This window comes from Rattus rattus, chromosome 14, assembly GCF_011064425.1.
Source record: "Rattus rattus isolate New Zealand chromosome 14, Rrattus_CSIRO_v1, whole genome shotgun sequence".
Classification (NCBI taxonomy): Eukaryota; Metazoa; Chordata; class Mammalia; order Rodentia; family Muridae; genus Rattus; species Rattus rattus.
The window spans coordinates 62,420,922-62,436,269 of record NC_046167.1 but is presented as its reverse complement, the minus strand read 5'-3'; the positions used below and the strand labels follow the sequence as shown (position 1 = coordinate 62,436,269).

The 15,348-nt window shown below is 39.3% G+C and overlaps 1 protein-coding gene and 1 non-coding gene across 2 annotated transcripts in view; both read left to right on the top strand.

The window, feature by feature from the left end:
• Ranbp9 (RAN binding protein 9) overlaps positions 1-15,348 on the top strand; it is a 77,715-nt gene that overhangs the window by 51,333 nt on the left and 11,034 nt on the right. Inside the window, 7 exon segments of the mRNA XM_032884826.1 lie at positions 1,702-1,886; positions 4,150-4,262; positions 5,521-5,629; positions 7,011-7,201; positions 10,250-10,394; positions 12,960-13,081; positions 14,505-14,656. Coding sequence (XP_032740717.1) covers positions 1,702-1,886; positions 4,150-4,262; positions 5,521-5,629; positions 7,011-7,201; positions 10,250-10,394; positions 12,960-13,081; positions 14,505-14,656 — 1,017 coding nt within the window.
• LOC116884117 lies at positions 942-1,047 on the top strand. Its single transcript, XR_004385848.1, has one exon. It is a non-coding gene; the product is annotated as a U6 spliceosomal RNA (small nuclear RNA).

Genomic DNA, 15,348 nt, shown 5'->3' with positions numbered 1-15,348 from the left:
TTTCTTTTTTCTTTTCTTTTTTTACACAATGCCATTAACAAGCTGTGTGCTTTTGGGTTGGGTCTCGTCTCAAGTTTTCTAACTGTTGAAATGAGAAGACTGTACTAAGTGTCTGACCTGCTTTGGGCTTAAGTTTTTCAGTGTGTTAGTTCTGCTGATTATGAAGAGTTAAATCTGGGCACGATGAATCCCACCTGTATCCCACTTGGGAGGCTGAGTTCAGGGCCACCCTAAGACTTGTCGTAGTAAAGTATAAAATACATAACCATAGTCTCCCCACCACAAAGAATCAATACTTTGTCTTATCTTAACAGATATCTATAATCTAATAAAACTTTGTACTTATTTTGGCATATTACTTTGTTTCTGATTTGTGTTGCTTATTGAAGTTATTTTTAAATACACCCTCAGTCTGCTTACAAAATATCTATCTTTACTTTGTTTTGTAGTGAAGATACTTGTAATAGCTACAAATAAAAACAAAGAAACAAGACACAAGCCCAAACAGTAAAGTGTGGGATGGTTTGGCATCCTGGGAATAAAGATGAAACGTGTTCTAGTCTTGGTAGCCTGTTTTCTATGTTTGCTTGTTTGTAGTAGAACAACTCTGCACAAGTTATTTAACCTCTGGTTCTCAGTTTGTGCATCTGTGTAATGGCAGCAAACACCTCACAGGTGACTTTAAGGAGTGAAACTGGCATTTAGTGAACACGCAGTACATGATCTCTTTAGTTGCAATAGTCAGTAACAGCAAAAGAAGGAATCTGGCATTTTGGCTGTGTGTATTTGAAGATAACTTCTTTTTACATTTGATGTTTTTTTTTTCCACGATAGTATCTTAGAGTATATTTGAATGCATTTCAGTTTGAATATTCAGACTTGTGTCTTTCTTTGAAATTATACATTTGAGGTTTTAGTTTTGCATTAAAAAGCCCTAAAGTGTGCTCACTCGGCTGCACATGCACCAAAATTGGGATGATACAGAGAAGATTAGCATGGCTCCTGGGCAAAGATGATGTGCAGATTCGTGAACTGTTCCGTATTTTGGGAGAGGGGGGAGGGAGGGGAGGGGGGAAGGAGAGAGATGTGGGCGGGGGGGACTGACTTTATGGCAGCGCTGTCTTGCTTAAAGCAAGTCTTGTCACTGTCTTTGTAAAGGCAGGCCCTATAAGTGGTCTGGTAGTGATTGTAGTAAATTTTAACTGGTACTTTCTGTGAACTAGTATAATGGACAATTTTTAGATCTATAGCTTATATAGAGGCTGATAATTACTTATAAAGCTTTATAAGTGTTCTGATAATCTGAAGAGCATGGGTTAGATTTCCATGGTGCCACGGGGATTTAGCTCAGTCGTAGAGTGCTTGCTAGGCACAAGGCCCTGGGTTCGGTCCCTAGCTCTGAAAAAGAAAGAAAAGAAAAAGAAAAGAAATACAGTGCCACATAGATTATGCAGCAGGGTCCAGAATTATCCAAGTGGGTGAAAAAAATCTTAGTTGTTTACATTTTCTTGATGGTTAGAAGAAAATAACATTTTTTTCATCCAACATGTAACGTGTTTTGTTTTAGTTGTCCTCCACTCATATTTAGATTGAGATTTTAATATACTCATATAAATTTATGCTTCTATTCTTGCACTGCGAAGGTAATGAAGTCTTTAGTGTACCATCAGTAGATATTTAAAGAAATATGTTGTCTTACAGCCAAATTTGTATCCTACTGTGGGGCTTCAGACGCCTGGAGAAGTGGTTGATGCCAACTTTGGGCAACATCCTTTTGTGTTTGATATAGAAGACTACATGCGAGAATGGAGAACCAAAATACAGGCCCAGATAGACCGCTTTCCTATCGGGGATCGAGAAGGAGAATGGCAGACCATGATCCAAAAGTAAGAGCAAGGAATTTTTGAGTGTACAGATTCAAACACTGAATGTTTATAGGCAAACTATTAGCTTTGTATTCAAATGTATATGCAGAAGTCTAGTTTAAATCCTAATCATTTGTGTGCACTAGTGATTATATTTTAATCTCAAAAAGTAATTCACCAGTTGGAGTAAAGTAGCGTTGATTTAAGCACACTTAGAATTGCGTTTGTGTGACCTAACTCGATGGAGGTAGTAAAGTTAACTCGAACATAAAGTAGCTTAATTCACTTTTACCGGTAGTAACATGACTCATTGAAGTCTGCCCGTTGTGCAGTCAAACTTCTAAAAATGTTGACAGAGAAAGATGAGTTTAGAGGGTGACCTAGACCATCTGTTGGGTTCTGTGATTTAGGAGCATGACCTAGAGCATCTTCATCAGCTATAGTTCTGATCCACATGGAGGGAAAAGATGGTGGTCCAATGCTTACTCTCAATGTGGAGGAGTATGAGTACAGCCAGAATGGGCACACAGCGTGTTCCAGGGCTGAGGGTGTAGGGTGCTCTCTCTGTTAGCAGGGTATTAGCGGGGTGACTCTAATGATTGGAATGAACCCCTTCTTTACTTTGTATTTAGCATTTCAATTCAGGGAAACTTCCTATCCAGGAATCTACCCATAGGCCTCTACCCAAAAAACTTCAGAAATTAAAATTTAAACACTTGGGCAGGAAAGATAGCACCACCAAGATGGCAGAAAGATGGCTTGCTGCCAAGTTTTTTCTATTCCTGGGACCCACATACTGGAAGGAGAGAAAAAGCCCCTACAAAGTTGTCCTCTGACCTCCATGTGTGTGCCATTGTGTGTGTATGCAAACTCACAGTAAGCAAATAAGTAAATTAATTTTAGAAATAAAAAAGCCTTAGTAACTATTTTTAATGCTATTTCTTATAAAAGTTACCATTAGACACTTAGGATAAGATAAAGGGAATGAAGATCAAGGAGCAGTGGCTGTGGAGTTAGCCCAAGGGCAGCGTAAATACTTTGAATTCATTAGTAGTAATGGATGATGGCCAGCAGCAGAGAAGAAAGTAAGTGTTCCGTCTGAGGCAGAGCTTTGCAGTGGCTTTGTTTGTTTTATTTCATAGACTCATAAGGAGCAGCAGGAAAACTGAATTCCTTTGACATTCAACTCTGTCAGACTGTACATCTGTCAAAAGTCTAGAGACTGCCTAGATCCCACTGGTACTAAGTGACAGTTGTTAAAGACGGATGATGTAGATTGCATATATACAAAAATTAAGTAACATTAAATTAAACATTCTGATTATACAATCTAGGCCAGGAAAATAGCCAACATCTTCAAATATATCATCAGTGTGCTGCCATGGTTGTGAAAGTATCTTTATAATTGCTTTAAAGGTTCTTCAATTTAAAATTTTACGAAAACCTTTCTGTGTATTGTTTAGGGAAGATAGTGGTTGAAGGTAACAGGTTTTTTATTAATGTTGGATTACCAGTTTTGCTAACTATATTTTAAAGTTAGTGGCTTTTAAAATACAATCAGAATGGTTTAATTTAATGGTACTAAATTTTTGTATATATGCAATCTACATCCGTCTTTAACAACTGTCACTTAGTACTAGTGGGATCTAAGCAGTCTAGACTTTTGACAGATGTATAGTCTGACAGAGTTGAATGTCTTAGAAATGTATCACTGTCTTTAAGTCTTGCACAATTAATTTTCTGTCCAAAAACATCAAATTGGTGCAAGACTGGTTCTACATTGTTTAACTGTTCCCTTGTGGATTCTGTTGTGGGCTAACATCAGTGTCTCTCCTCACACTTGTGAGATCTCATCTTATTTGACAGATGAGCACAGAAATAATTGGAACTGCAGAACACCAAATATTAATCAGTTCTCTCACAGTCGGGTATTTTACACCAAACTACTATGTTATTGGATGTCTATAACAAAGGTGAGATAGAATTTTTGGTTAGCAGGATTGAATAATGGGAACATGGCTAAAGAACTTGGGTACTAGGGATCCAAGAGTTACATTTAAAAAGACGATTTTAATGCCTTTCGTCTTATTTTAAATTATCTTTTGGACTATTCATAACTAGAGCAAAATGTACTTTCAACTTATTTTAAAATTGAAGCTGGAAGTGCCTGGCTTCAAGGAGATAGATTGATTCTGTAGCACCAAGTCGTACTTTGTTAACAAAAACTGTATCTGAAGCATGTGTTCTCCTGACTAAAAGATGTGTTTCTTCTTTTTGTTTTAAGAATGGTTTCATCTTACTTAGTCCACCATGGGTACTGTGCCACAGCAGAGGCCTTTGCCAGATCTACAGACCAGACTGTTCTAGAAGAATTAGCTTCCATTAAGAATAGACAAAGTAAGAATACTGTGGTACACAGCAAATACTTGTTTTTAAATAATAAGTTTGGTTGCTTTAACTTTTAGAAAATTATTTTTTATTGACCATTTCCCCAATGTATCCCTTTAAAGTGGATACCTCCAAGTTTATTTGCATTGACTTTTTGAGTTGTTTGTTTTTGTGTGTGTGTCTTTGTTTGTGGCAGGGAGGAAGCTCTTCTGTTTGAAGCAGGGTCTCATGTAGCCCAGGCTTGACCTTGAGCTTCTCATCCTCATGTCACACTCATGACCATTTGGAAAATTTGTTTAACAAATTCACACTGGAGTTCTAAATGTAGAAATACATCTGAGAACATTAAAAAGAAATGCTTTTATTTTGTCTCCATTAAAAAAACAAAAACAAAACTAGACGTGCTCTCCTGTGGGTTGGGATTGAGGTTGTTTAATGAGCCTCAGGCTCTGGGTTTGGTGTCAGCACCTGGTAGGGCAGGAAGGCCTGAAGCTGTACGAGATAAGAAGCCCTTGGTACAAAGAAAGGTTCCCTTTGTTGTTTTGGTACCGGTCTTGATGAGGTAGTGGAGATAGTATATGAAATAAGTATTTTCTTTGAGAGAAATTTAAATATCTTCTAATTTGCTACCTAAATGTAAGGTGGTGTTGGTCATGAAATACACTACTGCATAGGGCCACGTGGCTGGTGCTGTTTTCATCAGCACGGCAGCCTGACACCCGACGTAAGTTAGACATGGTAGATCCCACCTGCTGGGCAGGGTGGAATGATGGAACAGCAGACTGGCAACAGTATGCTGGGTGAGCGAATCTTCTCCTAGGTGAGAAGGCCAGCCTGCTGTAGCACACACAGCAGGTTGTCCCTTAGCAGAGCAGGTCACTTACTCAGAGTTGGTCTGACAAAGCTCCAACCCTTTCAGAGGCTGCTGCTCTAGTCCCGGGTCAGAAGGTCCAATAAGACATCTAAGTGCTGTTTCTTAGAAGTATAGTCTTCCAAATCGTACTGTTCAAAAAGATAATTCTGGTCAATGGATGTTTTCCCTATAATATTTACATATTTATTCATGATATTTTAAAGTAATCTCTGAAATAACTTGTGCTTTCTAAATTTTTTTCTTGAATTTCCTAATCTAAACTTAAAAATTTTAGAAAAAGAGAGTTTAACAATAATTACTTAGAGGTTTTCACTGTCGCTTGTTTTCTGGAGAGGTTTAAGGATGTCTCTGCTTTTTAGAGGTTAACATTTTTGCTTTTTTTTTTCTGAATAGGAATTCAGAAGTTGGTGTTAGCAGGACGAATGGGAGAAGCCATTGAAACAACACAACAGTTATACCCAAGTTTACTTGAAAGAAATCCCAATCTCCTTTTCACATTAAAGTAAGTTTTATAAATGTCGTTTTATGTGTTATACATCCTTTCCTCCCGTCCCCTTGTGTTATACATCTTAATTAAAATTATCTTCAAAGTCGGTAGTTCTGATTGTGCTTTGCCTTGCTTCAGGTATTTACATATAAGATAACACAGCACATGTAAATGATGTTTTTAGGAACATGTGAGCAAGGATGTGTGGCAGAGCAGCAGAGCAGATGCTAGCGTGTGTGAACAGACAGGGTGCTGTGTGTTAGGGCCTCTGCACACGGTGCCTGTGTGTGATTTTATCATTCCATCTTTCCTAAAACGTGAATGTCTCACTTAGTGCGAATGTCTTCTTTAGAAAGCAGTAATCTCAATTTCCTCTTGAAAGAGACGCCTAAAATTAACTCTCCTGGATATATTGAAAGTCATGTAAACTAAATACAGTCTACCCATTCTCAGACATTCAGGTACACTTGCGTGTTTGTGCATCAGTGGGGCTTGTCTGTCTTAGACTGCCCATGACACACTAGCTTCTCCCTGTTCACTTGCCCAGAGCCCTCAGTATCTGTTGATTTTTGTGACTGACTTAGTCATTTAGCAAACTGTCCGTAAGTTTCATCTGTACTGTAGCATCTGTCAGAGTTTTCCTTAATTTTGAAGGCTGAAGATCATCCCATCCTGTGTAAGTAGTGTGTGTTGTTTATAGTCTTCTGTCCTTCTGTCTGTTGATGGAGTTGCTTCTGTCTGTCTCTTCTACTGTGAATAATTCTGCTTTGTACAAGCATCTGCTTAAGTCATAGCTTTCAATTCTGTGATTATTTACCTAGAAGTAGAATTGCTGGCTCATTTGAGGACCCTGTGTACTGTTCTCCTGTGTACTGTGTCCTCTGATTTACTTCCTGAATAGTAGAAGGTTTCCAGTCTTTCCACATTCACCGTTGACACTTATTTTCTGCATTTTAGGTTTCTAGATATCCTAATTTGACATTAAAAACCAAATCTTCATTGTTTAAAAAGAATGCCTTTAATCAATCCACCATTCATAAGACAGAGGGGTGGGTCCCTGAGATTTCAGAGCCAGCCAGGGCTGCAAAGTGAGACCCAGTATCAGAAAACAAAAAGGAAGTTGGGATGCTACTGAGCTGAGGATTTCAATCCTCTAAGCAGTACAAAGTCAACTGAGGTCCATTTTGGCTGGGAGTTTGGAATGCGGCCTAGGCTGGGTAAGGAAGGGCCAGGAGAAGGCTGTGCAGGTCCATGTGTGCCAAACCTTGCTTACCTGCTCACTTGATGTGATACCAAGTAAAATACTGACTTTAAGTTTTAAGAATTGGCCTAGTTTAATGTAGCTACATACAGATGTAATGTTTATCCCTAAGTAAACTTTCTTTTTTTCTTTCAGAGTACGTCAATTTATAGAAATGGTGAATGGTACAGATAGTGAAGTGCGGTGTTTGGGAGGCCGAAGTCCAAAATCTCAAGACAGTTATCCCGTCAGTCCTCGGCCCTTTAGTAGTCCAAGCATGAGTCCCAGTCACGGAATGAGTATCCACAGCCTAGCGCCAGGCAAAGGCAGTACTGCTCATTTTCCTGGTGAGATGACAGCTTTTCAGTTTTTTTATTGTTTATGTAATTTTGAGTTAAAAACTTTTTAATCTAAACATTTTTGTACGTTGTCCAGTTGTGTGTGTACAATGTCATGTTTCACATGAGAGAATGTGGACAGGACACTAACACCAAGAAGTGTCATAGAAAATTGAGACTGTTAATAGATCTCCACAAATACATGTCATCATTCAAAATAAGTTGTCACTAAAACCATTGACAATAGTGAGAAAGTAATTATGGATTTTAAAAAATATGGATTTAAATGTGATCTGGCTATGCTGTCCCACCTATTACCAAACCTAGCTGGGCTTCCTGTCTCTCTTGACTCATTCCTAACCTGTTTTTTACAAGTTCATTTCCTTCTCTGTCTCCTTTTCAGCCTGCTGAATACTCACTCTGGCCCTTGGTGTTCTCGTAATTAAAATTTCCTTTGTTGGCTTTTTGCTTTTTGAATATCTTGAATTCTTTCCCAACATGAACTCTTTTTTTTTTTTTTTTTTTCGAGCTGGGGACCTGAACTCAGGGCCTTGTGCTTGCTAGGCAAGCACTCTACCACTGATCCCCAACCCCAACATGAACTCTTAGCTCTATGTATTTAACTTTATTTTTGTTGTTTGATTTTTCATTCTTTATTCTTGAGTCAGTGGATTAAACAAGTAGTATTACCCAGGTACTGATTCAGAGATGTTAAGAAGTACCACCAAGTTTTACAAAGTTTGACCTCTTTTTTTTTTTCCCCCCTTTTTCTTTTTTTTCAGAGCTGGGGACCGAACCCAGGGCCTTGTGCTTCCTAGGCAAGCGCTCTACCACTGAGCTAAATCCCCAACCCCAAAAGTTTGACCTCTTTAAATGCATTTTAACCCTTACTTATGAGCTATGTGTAATATCATTTAGTGTAGAAAGCTAAACACACACACAGTCTGCATATCTTGAACTACAAGAGTGCTGTGAATAGCCACATACAGTTTTATTTAGGTATACATTTCCACAACGAAAGTACTTACAGTTATGTCAGTAAAACACTACCCCAAATATTGGTGCTGTTATTCTTGCTACTGGAAGCATTTTCTTTCAAAAGCTTTAATTTCATGAAGGAAATTAAAGCTTAACAAATATGTTGTAAGCACAAGAAGATTTTAAATCAAAAGGCTCCTCAACACAGAAGTCTTAGCATAAAACTTTTAGTTCTTTACAAAGACAGAACACTGCTCTCCTGAAAAGAATATTAAAGCAAAGGATCTATTAGTACAGATAAACACTCTAACCAAAATTTGGTTCCTTAAGAAAGGAATTAGTCACTCTATTTAACAACCTCTCAAGCCACTGTTGTCTAAAACCTTCAACTACATAGAGTACAAGTCTCAACTTTGATAGTCAAAAAGGACACTTAGAGTTCACAAGTAAGCACCTATAGACATAACTTGCAATGCACAGATCTGCCTAAAGCATAAGTCCCGCTTCCTTCTACATGTGGGACCGCATGCTCTGCCGTACTTCCTGAGTTTGGTCATTCAACTCCAGAAAGCAATTCAAATATGGCCAGAGAAGGCAGGGTGTTAAAAGCTTGGATTAGGAATCTAACACTGAAGACCTTTTTTCATTGCATGCCTATCAGGACTACTGTGGAAAACAGTTATAATTTACAGCTTCCACAGAAAATATCATAATTTCGGAAACTATTAATGGTGTCAAGATCTTGACCTTAAAGCGTTTCCAGCCCTTTTGAATTCTTTATCCATTTAAGTCTGCAGCTCTAGTAAGCTTCCTTGGGTCCTTTTAAGACAAACAATTTGGACTTGGATTTGTCCTCCAGTTGGCATTGTCTTGTGGGTGATTCTCAGTGATGAACTCCCAACAAGCTTGTCAGTAGCATCCACTGATTCCGTGTAAGGACTCTGCTCATCCCCAAAGCCATACACATACATAATTGTTTAGAAAAAGAACTCTTTCTTTTGTTTGTCTACTTTCTGCTTCTCCAGTTTCTTTCCTGTTCATCTGCCATCCTCCCAGCTCAGGAGCCTGCCAAGCCTGTATTTAGTCTGTGGAGCAGAGCAGGTACTCCCCTCTTCCCATCAGTGCCACCTCTCTTCTTCCCTACAGTTAGGCTGCACTGCTTTCCCAGGCTTATTGAGTCACTGTCCCGTATGATGATAACAAGGCTTGCATGATAGTATCCTCGGGATGACACCACTCTTGAATATCGTACAGTTGGTATATTCATAGATAAAAGGTGATGATTATAACATGCCACATAATGACATTGCTGTTAGTGACAAACTATACAGAGTGGCCTCATGCATCTTGATGGAGCAGAAAAACACAAAATCACATGGTATTTTTTATTGTAATCTTTTTTATATTAAAGTATGTAAATATGTACCATTGCATTCAGAATTCTTTCTTTAGAGAAAAATATTTTCATTTTAATGTGTGGATATTTTGCCTGCATATATGTATGGTTGTTGTACCATATGTGTACATTGCCAGGGGAGGCCAGAGAAGGTGTTGGATCCCCTGGAATTGAAGTTATCAGATGATCGTGTGGCACCATGTGGGTAGTGGAAATTGAGCCCAGGCTTTCTGCAAGAGCAGCTAGAGCCCTAGACTGCTGAGCCATCTCTCCAGCCCTATATTATGATTTCTTATAGCATATATATGGTATAGTAACATGCTGGCCAGATTTATAGCCCAGGAGGCTTAGGCTATCCCACAGTGCCTAGATAAGCTGGACCATCTAGGCATTTGTAAGAGTGTTCGATGATGTTAGCACTGCCGTGAAATCATTAACCCAGTTCTTATAATCTGTCCTTATTATAAACACTAGTGATTGTGTGGATTAAGCGAGATCTGTAATTAAACTCAGAGGAAATACTATTTTATAATGATATTATCAAGCTTTAAAAATAATCTCTATTTAAATACCCCATTGGCTTTTCTATATTCTAAGATTGTTATATATAAAAGTATTTTTTACAACCTAATCGATTTGTTGTTTGTTTCTCTGTTGTACCTTTTCTTCTGTTTTCTTCTCAGGTTTTGAAAGTTGTAGCAATGGTGTAATATCAAATAAAGCACATCAATCATATTGCCATAGTAAACACCAGTTATCCAGTTTGAATGTACCGGAACTAAACAGTATCAATGTGTCAAGATCACAGCAAGTTAATAACTTCACCAGGTAATAAGTGACTTCCCTAACTTCTGTATTACTAGGAATGGCCATGGCATTGATGGCATCTTTACTGATAGTGTCTGAAGAACGTCTGTAGTCCATACTAAGGTCTGCAGCTCTGGGCTCCCAGAAAGTAAAAGGGTAGGGACTCTGTTTCCTATAGGCTTTTAACGTCCTTGTGGGTAGAGCTCTGTTCTACAGAGTAAGTTCCAGGAGAGCCAAGGCTAAGTACAGAGACTCTGTCTCGAAAAACAAACAAACAGAAGATATATCTTAATGAACATACTATGTGCCTCTACACACTCAGATTTAACATTAATGGGTTCTTAAAAACCATGCAGTGTAATCACTTGAATACAAGCATTAAAGAGCAAATTTATAAGCATTCAGCCTGCCCAGTGATGTAGCCTTTCCTGTAACTAGAGCAGTGTTCTGAGTTTCTTACTGAAAGAGAACCAACTGGTAGCATGGAATCTCATAGCAAATAATATTTTAAATACAAATATAGTTTTTAAATTTATATTTGAAATTTTGGAAAGAGACTGAAGTTTCTAGGGTTATCTATTACATGTGACAAAAATTGTAAGGGTAAAAGGTACAGGATCATGGGGCAGGGCACAAAACCCTGAGAGCGTAGGAGAGAACTGCTGTAAAGGGTGGGCGCTTTCTGACAGTCAGTGACCTCTTAGAATAAAAATAGACAAATTCTGGATGCAAAACCCAAATGGTAATTAGGACTTCAGAGTTGGCATTTTGATTGTTGACGGTTCTGCCTGCCTTTGTTCCGTGATAGCTTTCTGTTAGTCTGTGACATTTTCTCTTCGACGCTGTCCTTTGACAGGAGGTTGCTCAGCAGACCAGTTAGTACCTGCGTTCTTGCTTAGCCACAGGGTTGTGATGAAACGTCCTGTCCTCCGGTGCAGTAAAGAAGGAAAGGCAGTAAACTTAGCAGCTACTCCTAGAACTGCTAGTTAGTAAGAAGCATTTGTACTTGGGTAGTCTTTTTGCACTAATATTGTGAAGTTGATAAAGATGGCGTTAATGCTTTAAACCGTTTTACAGATGTCTACCTGAATATCAGAAAGTAAATGCTGTTTCTGAAGGTCACTAATTAGGCAGTAAGTTGCAGAGCTGAAAGTTCTTACCAGGATTTCTGACTTAGGAACTTGTGCTTCTCTCCCATTGTCTGAAGCGCTCTATTCACTCCTGTTCTGCCCTTAAGACCCAGGTCCAGGTGTCACCTCTTGTAGGTGTCAGTTACCTAGTTGTTCTCTCATTTTCCCGGCCATGTGCCCTCCCACCGAATGTTGTACCACTCCTTTTGATTGACCTTTTTCACAACACTGATGGACACCACTGGATACGCAGACTAGCTAAGCACAGGCCATTTAGTCTTGGAGAGCTGTGTGTCCTTAGTGTTCACCAAGGCTCTCTCAAATGCGTGTGAGTGGATGAGTAGATAAACATGCCCCTTAAATACCAAGTCGGGTTGTTAAAAAACCACGACAGTAAGGATTTTAAAGTTTAAAATTTGTTTTCCTACTTAGGATATTTTTCTAATAAACAGACTTTTTCTTATTGAATCAGTCTGTTGTGTAGTTCTGAGTCCTTTGCCTCACTCTGACTGGTCTTTCTTTACCTTATAGATTTGTTGCACAGGGGGAGGGGTGGGAGAGGTGTTAGGTATGATGTGCACATGTGCAGCCCTATTCAGCTGTGAGGAGTGGGTGATCTGTACTAGGGTTTGGCTTTTGTTTTGACACAGTGCAGGGTGAGCAAGGATGGGGCCTGTTCAGAACACATTTGGGTGCTGTTTAAAAGTGTTGAGTGGGTAAGTGGTGGCGCACACCTGTGATCTCTCGTATTTAGGAGGTGGGGCCAGGGGCATGGTAAGGTCAAGGCCTGGGCCACTAGCCAACAAGACAGCCCGGACAGTAGCTGTGCTGCCTAGACCCTACGAAGCTGGAGATTTTGTTTGGTTTGTTTTCCTATTAGTTACTTTTGAAACAGCATAGTCTTAAATAGCATGGAAGGGTAACAAAAGGAAAATTTTAGTAATGTAGATATAGAAAAGTCCAGAAGCTTGTAAAAAGTCTAGAAACATACCGAATATTGAGGACAAGGAAGAACACTGGGCTCTTTGAGTCAGGTTTATCAGTTTGGAGGGCAAAGTTTCTCCATTAAATGCTGGAAATGATTCTTGCGGGCAGTGGAGAGGGTTGTCTCAGAAAGATTCAAGCACAACGATAAAGTATAGACTTGTATAGTGTAGTATAGATTGAAAGTTTGAAAACTACGTATTATGCCAAAGCATGGCTTTCTCATACCAATGCTAAGCACAAGAACCTTTGCACTTGTGCATGTGCCTCTGCCCCGTTACCTCCAGGAGCGCAGATTTGTTAAAGGTCAGTCATCATGGGTGTAGTTTGATATGTGTGAAATTTAACCTCATTTCCCTCATTTGCAGATTGCGATTGCCTTATGAAAATTAGCCTCTTACAGGCTAAGTTATGTAGTAATAACGTACCTTAAACTAATTTCTAAAATGAAGTTTGTTTTCTTCATTTTCAGTAATGATGTAGACATGGAAACAGATCACTACTCCAATGGAGTTGGAGAAACTTCATCCAATGGTTTCCTAAATGGTAGCTCTAAACATGACCACGAAATGGAAGATTGTGACACCGAAATGGGTCTGCAGTGATATTTCTTACATTTTAAATAAAAAATGGTGGCTACAAGGTTATGTTTTTACTTGGACTGATTCACAGCTAAGCATAAGCCAGATTTCAGGATGAAATATCTCACATACACCTGTGAGCATGGGTTGCTGGAGCGAGCGGGCCCTTTGGCTCCTGATGGAGGTGCCGGTCTTCCTGGCTCAGCTATCCTTTGTACTTCACTACCCTAGGGATGAAGGTTGGAGACAGGAAACATTTTTACACCGATATCAGTGTAGTCAGTGAGTCCAAGTGGGTAGAAACTATGTTGTAAACTAATCTCTTAAAGTCAGTAAATGCAAACATGTGAAATGTCTAGTCCTATCCATAGGTGTGACTTCTTTAAAACAACACCTGATTGCCTCACTTTTTTATCAAATGGTGAAAATGATTGAGTCCTATAAATTATTTGTTAGAATTCGCTGCAGTATTAATTTCTTTGTATTTTGAGACTGAAAGGTAATCACTGAAGTTGTTTAAGGGACAATCTGATCTTTCCTGCTGGGAAGACCCTGTGTATCTAGAGACACTTATACACATTGGGTAGGGGCAAGAGTTCTAGAGTCAGATTTTCCTGGATTTGAAAGCTGCAACTGCCACTTACTAGCTGCTTGACCTTGGACAGAATGCGTAGCTGCTCTGTGCCTCAGTTTTTTCATCTGTAAAATGGGTAAAATAAATCTCAGTCACTGTGAAGAGCAGATGAATTCATCTCTAAAAAGCTAATTATATCAAGTACTCATTAACATTAGCCGTTTTCTTCATCATCATATGAATGCTGCTGCCAATAGTGATTTTTATGAGTACAGTGTTTCAGTTACCAAGTGTTAGTCAACATATATAATATAAAATACTTTTAAAGGTAACATTTTCCTTAATAGTGTAATTGGTCTTTTTCATTAGTAAGATAAAATATCATCTGTACTTCTACTGGGGTCTTAATTCTAAGAACATTTTAATCTATTTCCCTTTGCTGTCTGTTAAAGCCCGAGAGGGGAGTTACTGTTTCATATACCCACCCACCCCCATCGTGTTTCGTGGAGTGTAGAGAGTTACACTCAACTTTCCATGCAAACACTGGACAGTTCTCGTACCACGGCTGCACATTGAATGTCGGAGTCCAAACTCTTGAGACACATAAAATATAGCTTTGAGCTACATGGAAATTTTTGACTTTTTGTGTTCACCAGCCAGTCATGGTAGTAGCAGCCTGTAACTCCAGCCCTTGGAGGTCATTGCCAGCCTAACAAGACCTTGTCTCGAGAATATTCATAGCTATCTGTATTTAGATGAACTAAAAAGTCGTTACTGAAGAACATGTGATATGTTAAAAAGAAAACTGGTTTTTTTGTTTTCTGTTCAGTAAGTAGTGAACTAGCTGTTGTTTTGCCTACAGAAGTTGACTGCAGTCAGTTAAGACGCCAGCTGTGTGGAGGAAGTCAGGCTGCCATAGAGAGAATGATTCACTTTGGCCGAGAGCTACAAGCCATGAGTGAGCAGCTGAGGAGGGAATGCGGCAAGAACACAGCAAATAAGAAAATGCTGAAGGTAAGAATGTCGCTTGCTTTCTGGGAGGCTTACTGGAGAGGTTTCAGTCCGTTCCCACTTGCCACCGTCGTTCCTGGGTCTGTGGTAAGAGAGAACCTCAGTGCAGGGAACTCAGTAGAGCAGGGCTGACTGGGAGAGAGAGGACAGGGCCCTTTGCAGGCAAGCATCCAGTGACCTTCACTGACTTAGGTTCTACATGGGGACCTAGTCTTACACCCATGAGCTTTTGAGAGAATATTTCATAGTCAAACCATATCATATGTTTTCCCTTGAGACATAAATGTGTCAGAGGTACCCGATGTAGTTTTATTAAACATTAAGCAAAGTGGTAGAAATTCTGGGGAATTTGCACTTGGGGTCCCTCAGTCGGTGCCCATTTGTGAGTCAGAACTCTTGGTGGCATAGGCAGTTCTGATCTGGAACATTGGGTTTCACACACGCAGTCTTAAGTGCCACCTCTGCTGCACCGAGACACCGTGTCCCCTGGTACTCCCTGTGCAATTGCCGTGCCTGCTGAAACCATGAACTTGACGTGCATATTTTGGTAAACACTGTTTTAGGGTTGCAACAAGTTAAATTGGTTTTATGGGAATCAGTGAAGGAGTAGATCCATTTATTTATGTCTAGAATGGTTAAAATACATTTTGAAGTCTCTTCTGGACAAGTCCATGGTGGGTGAAAAGGATAAAATT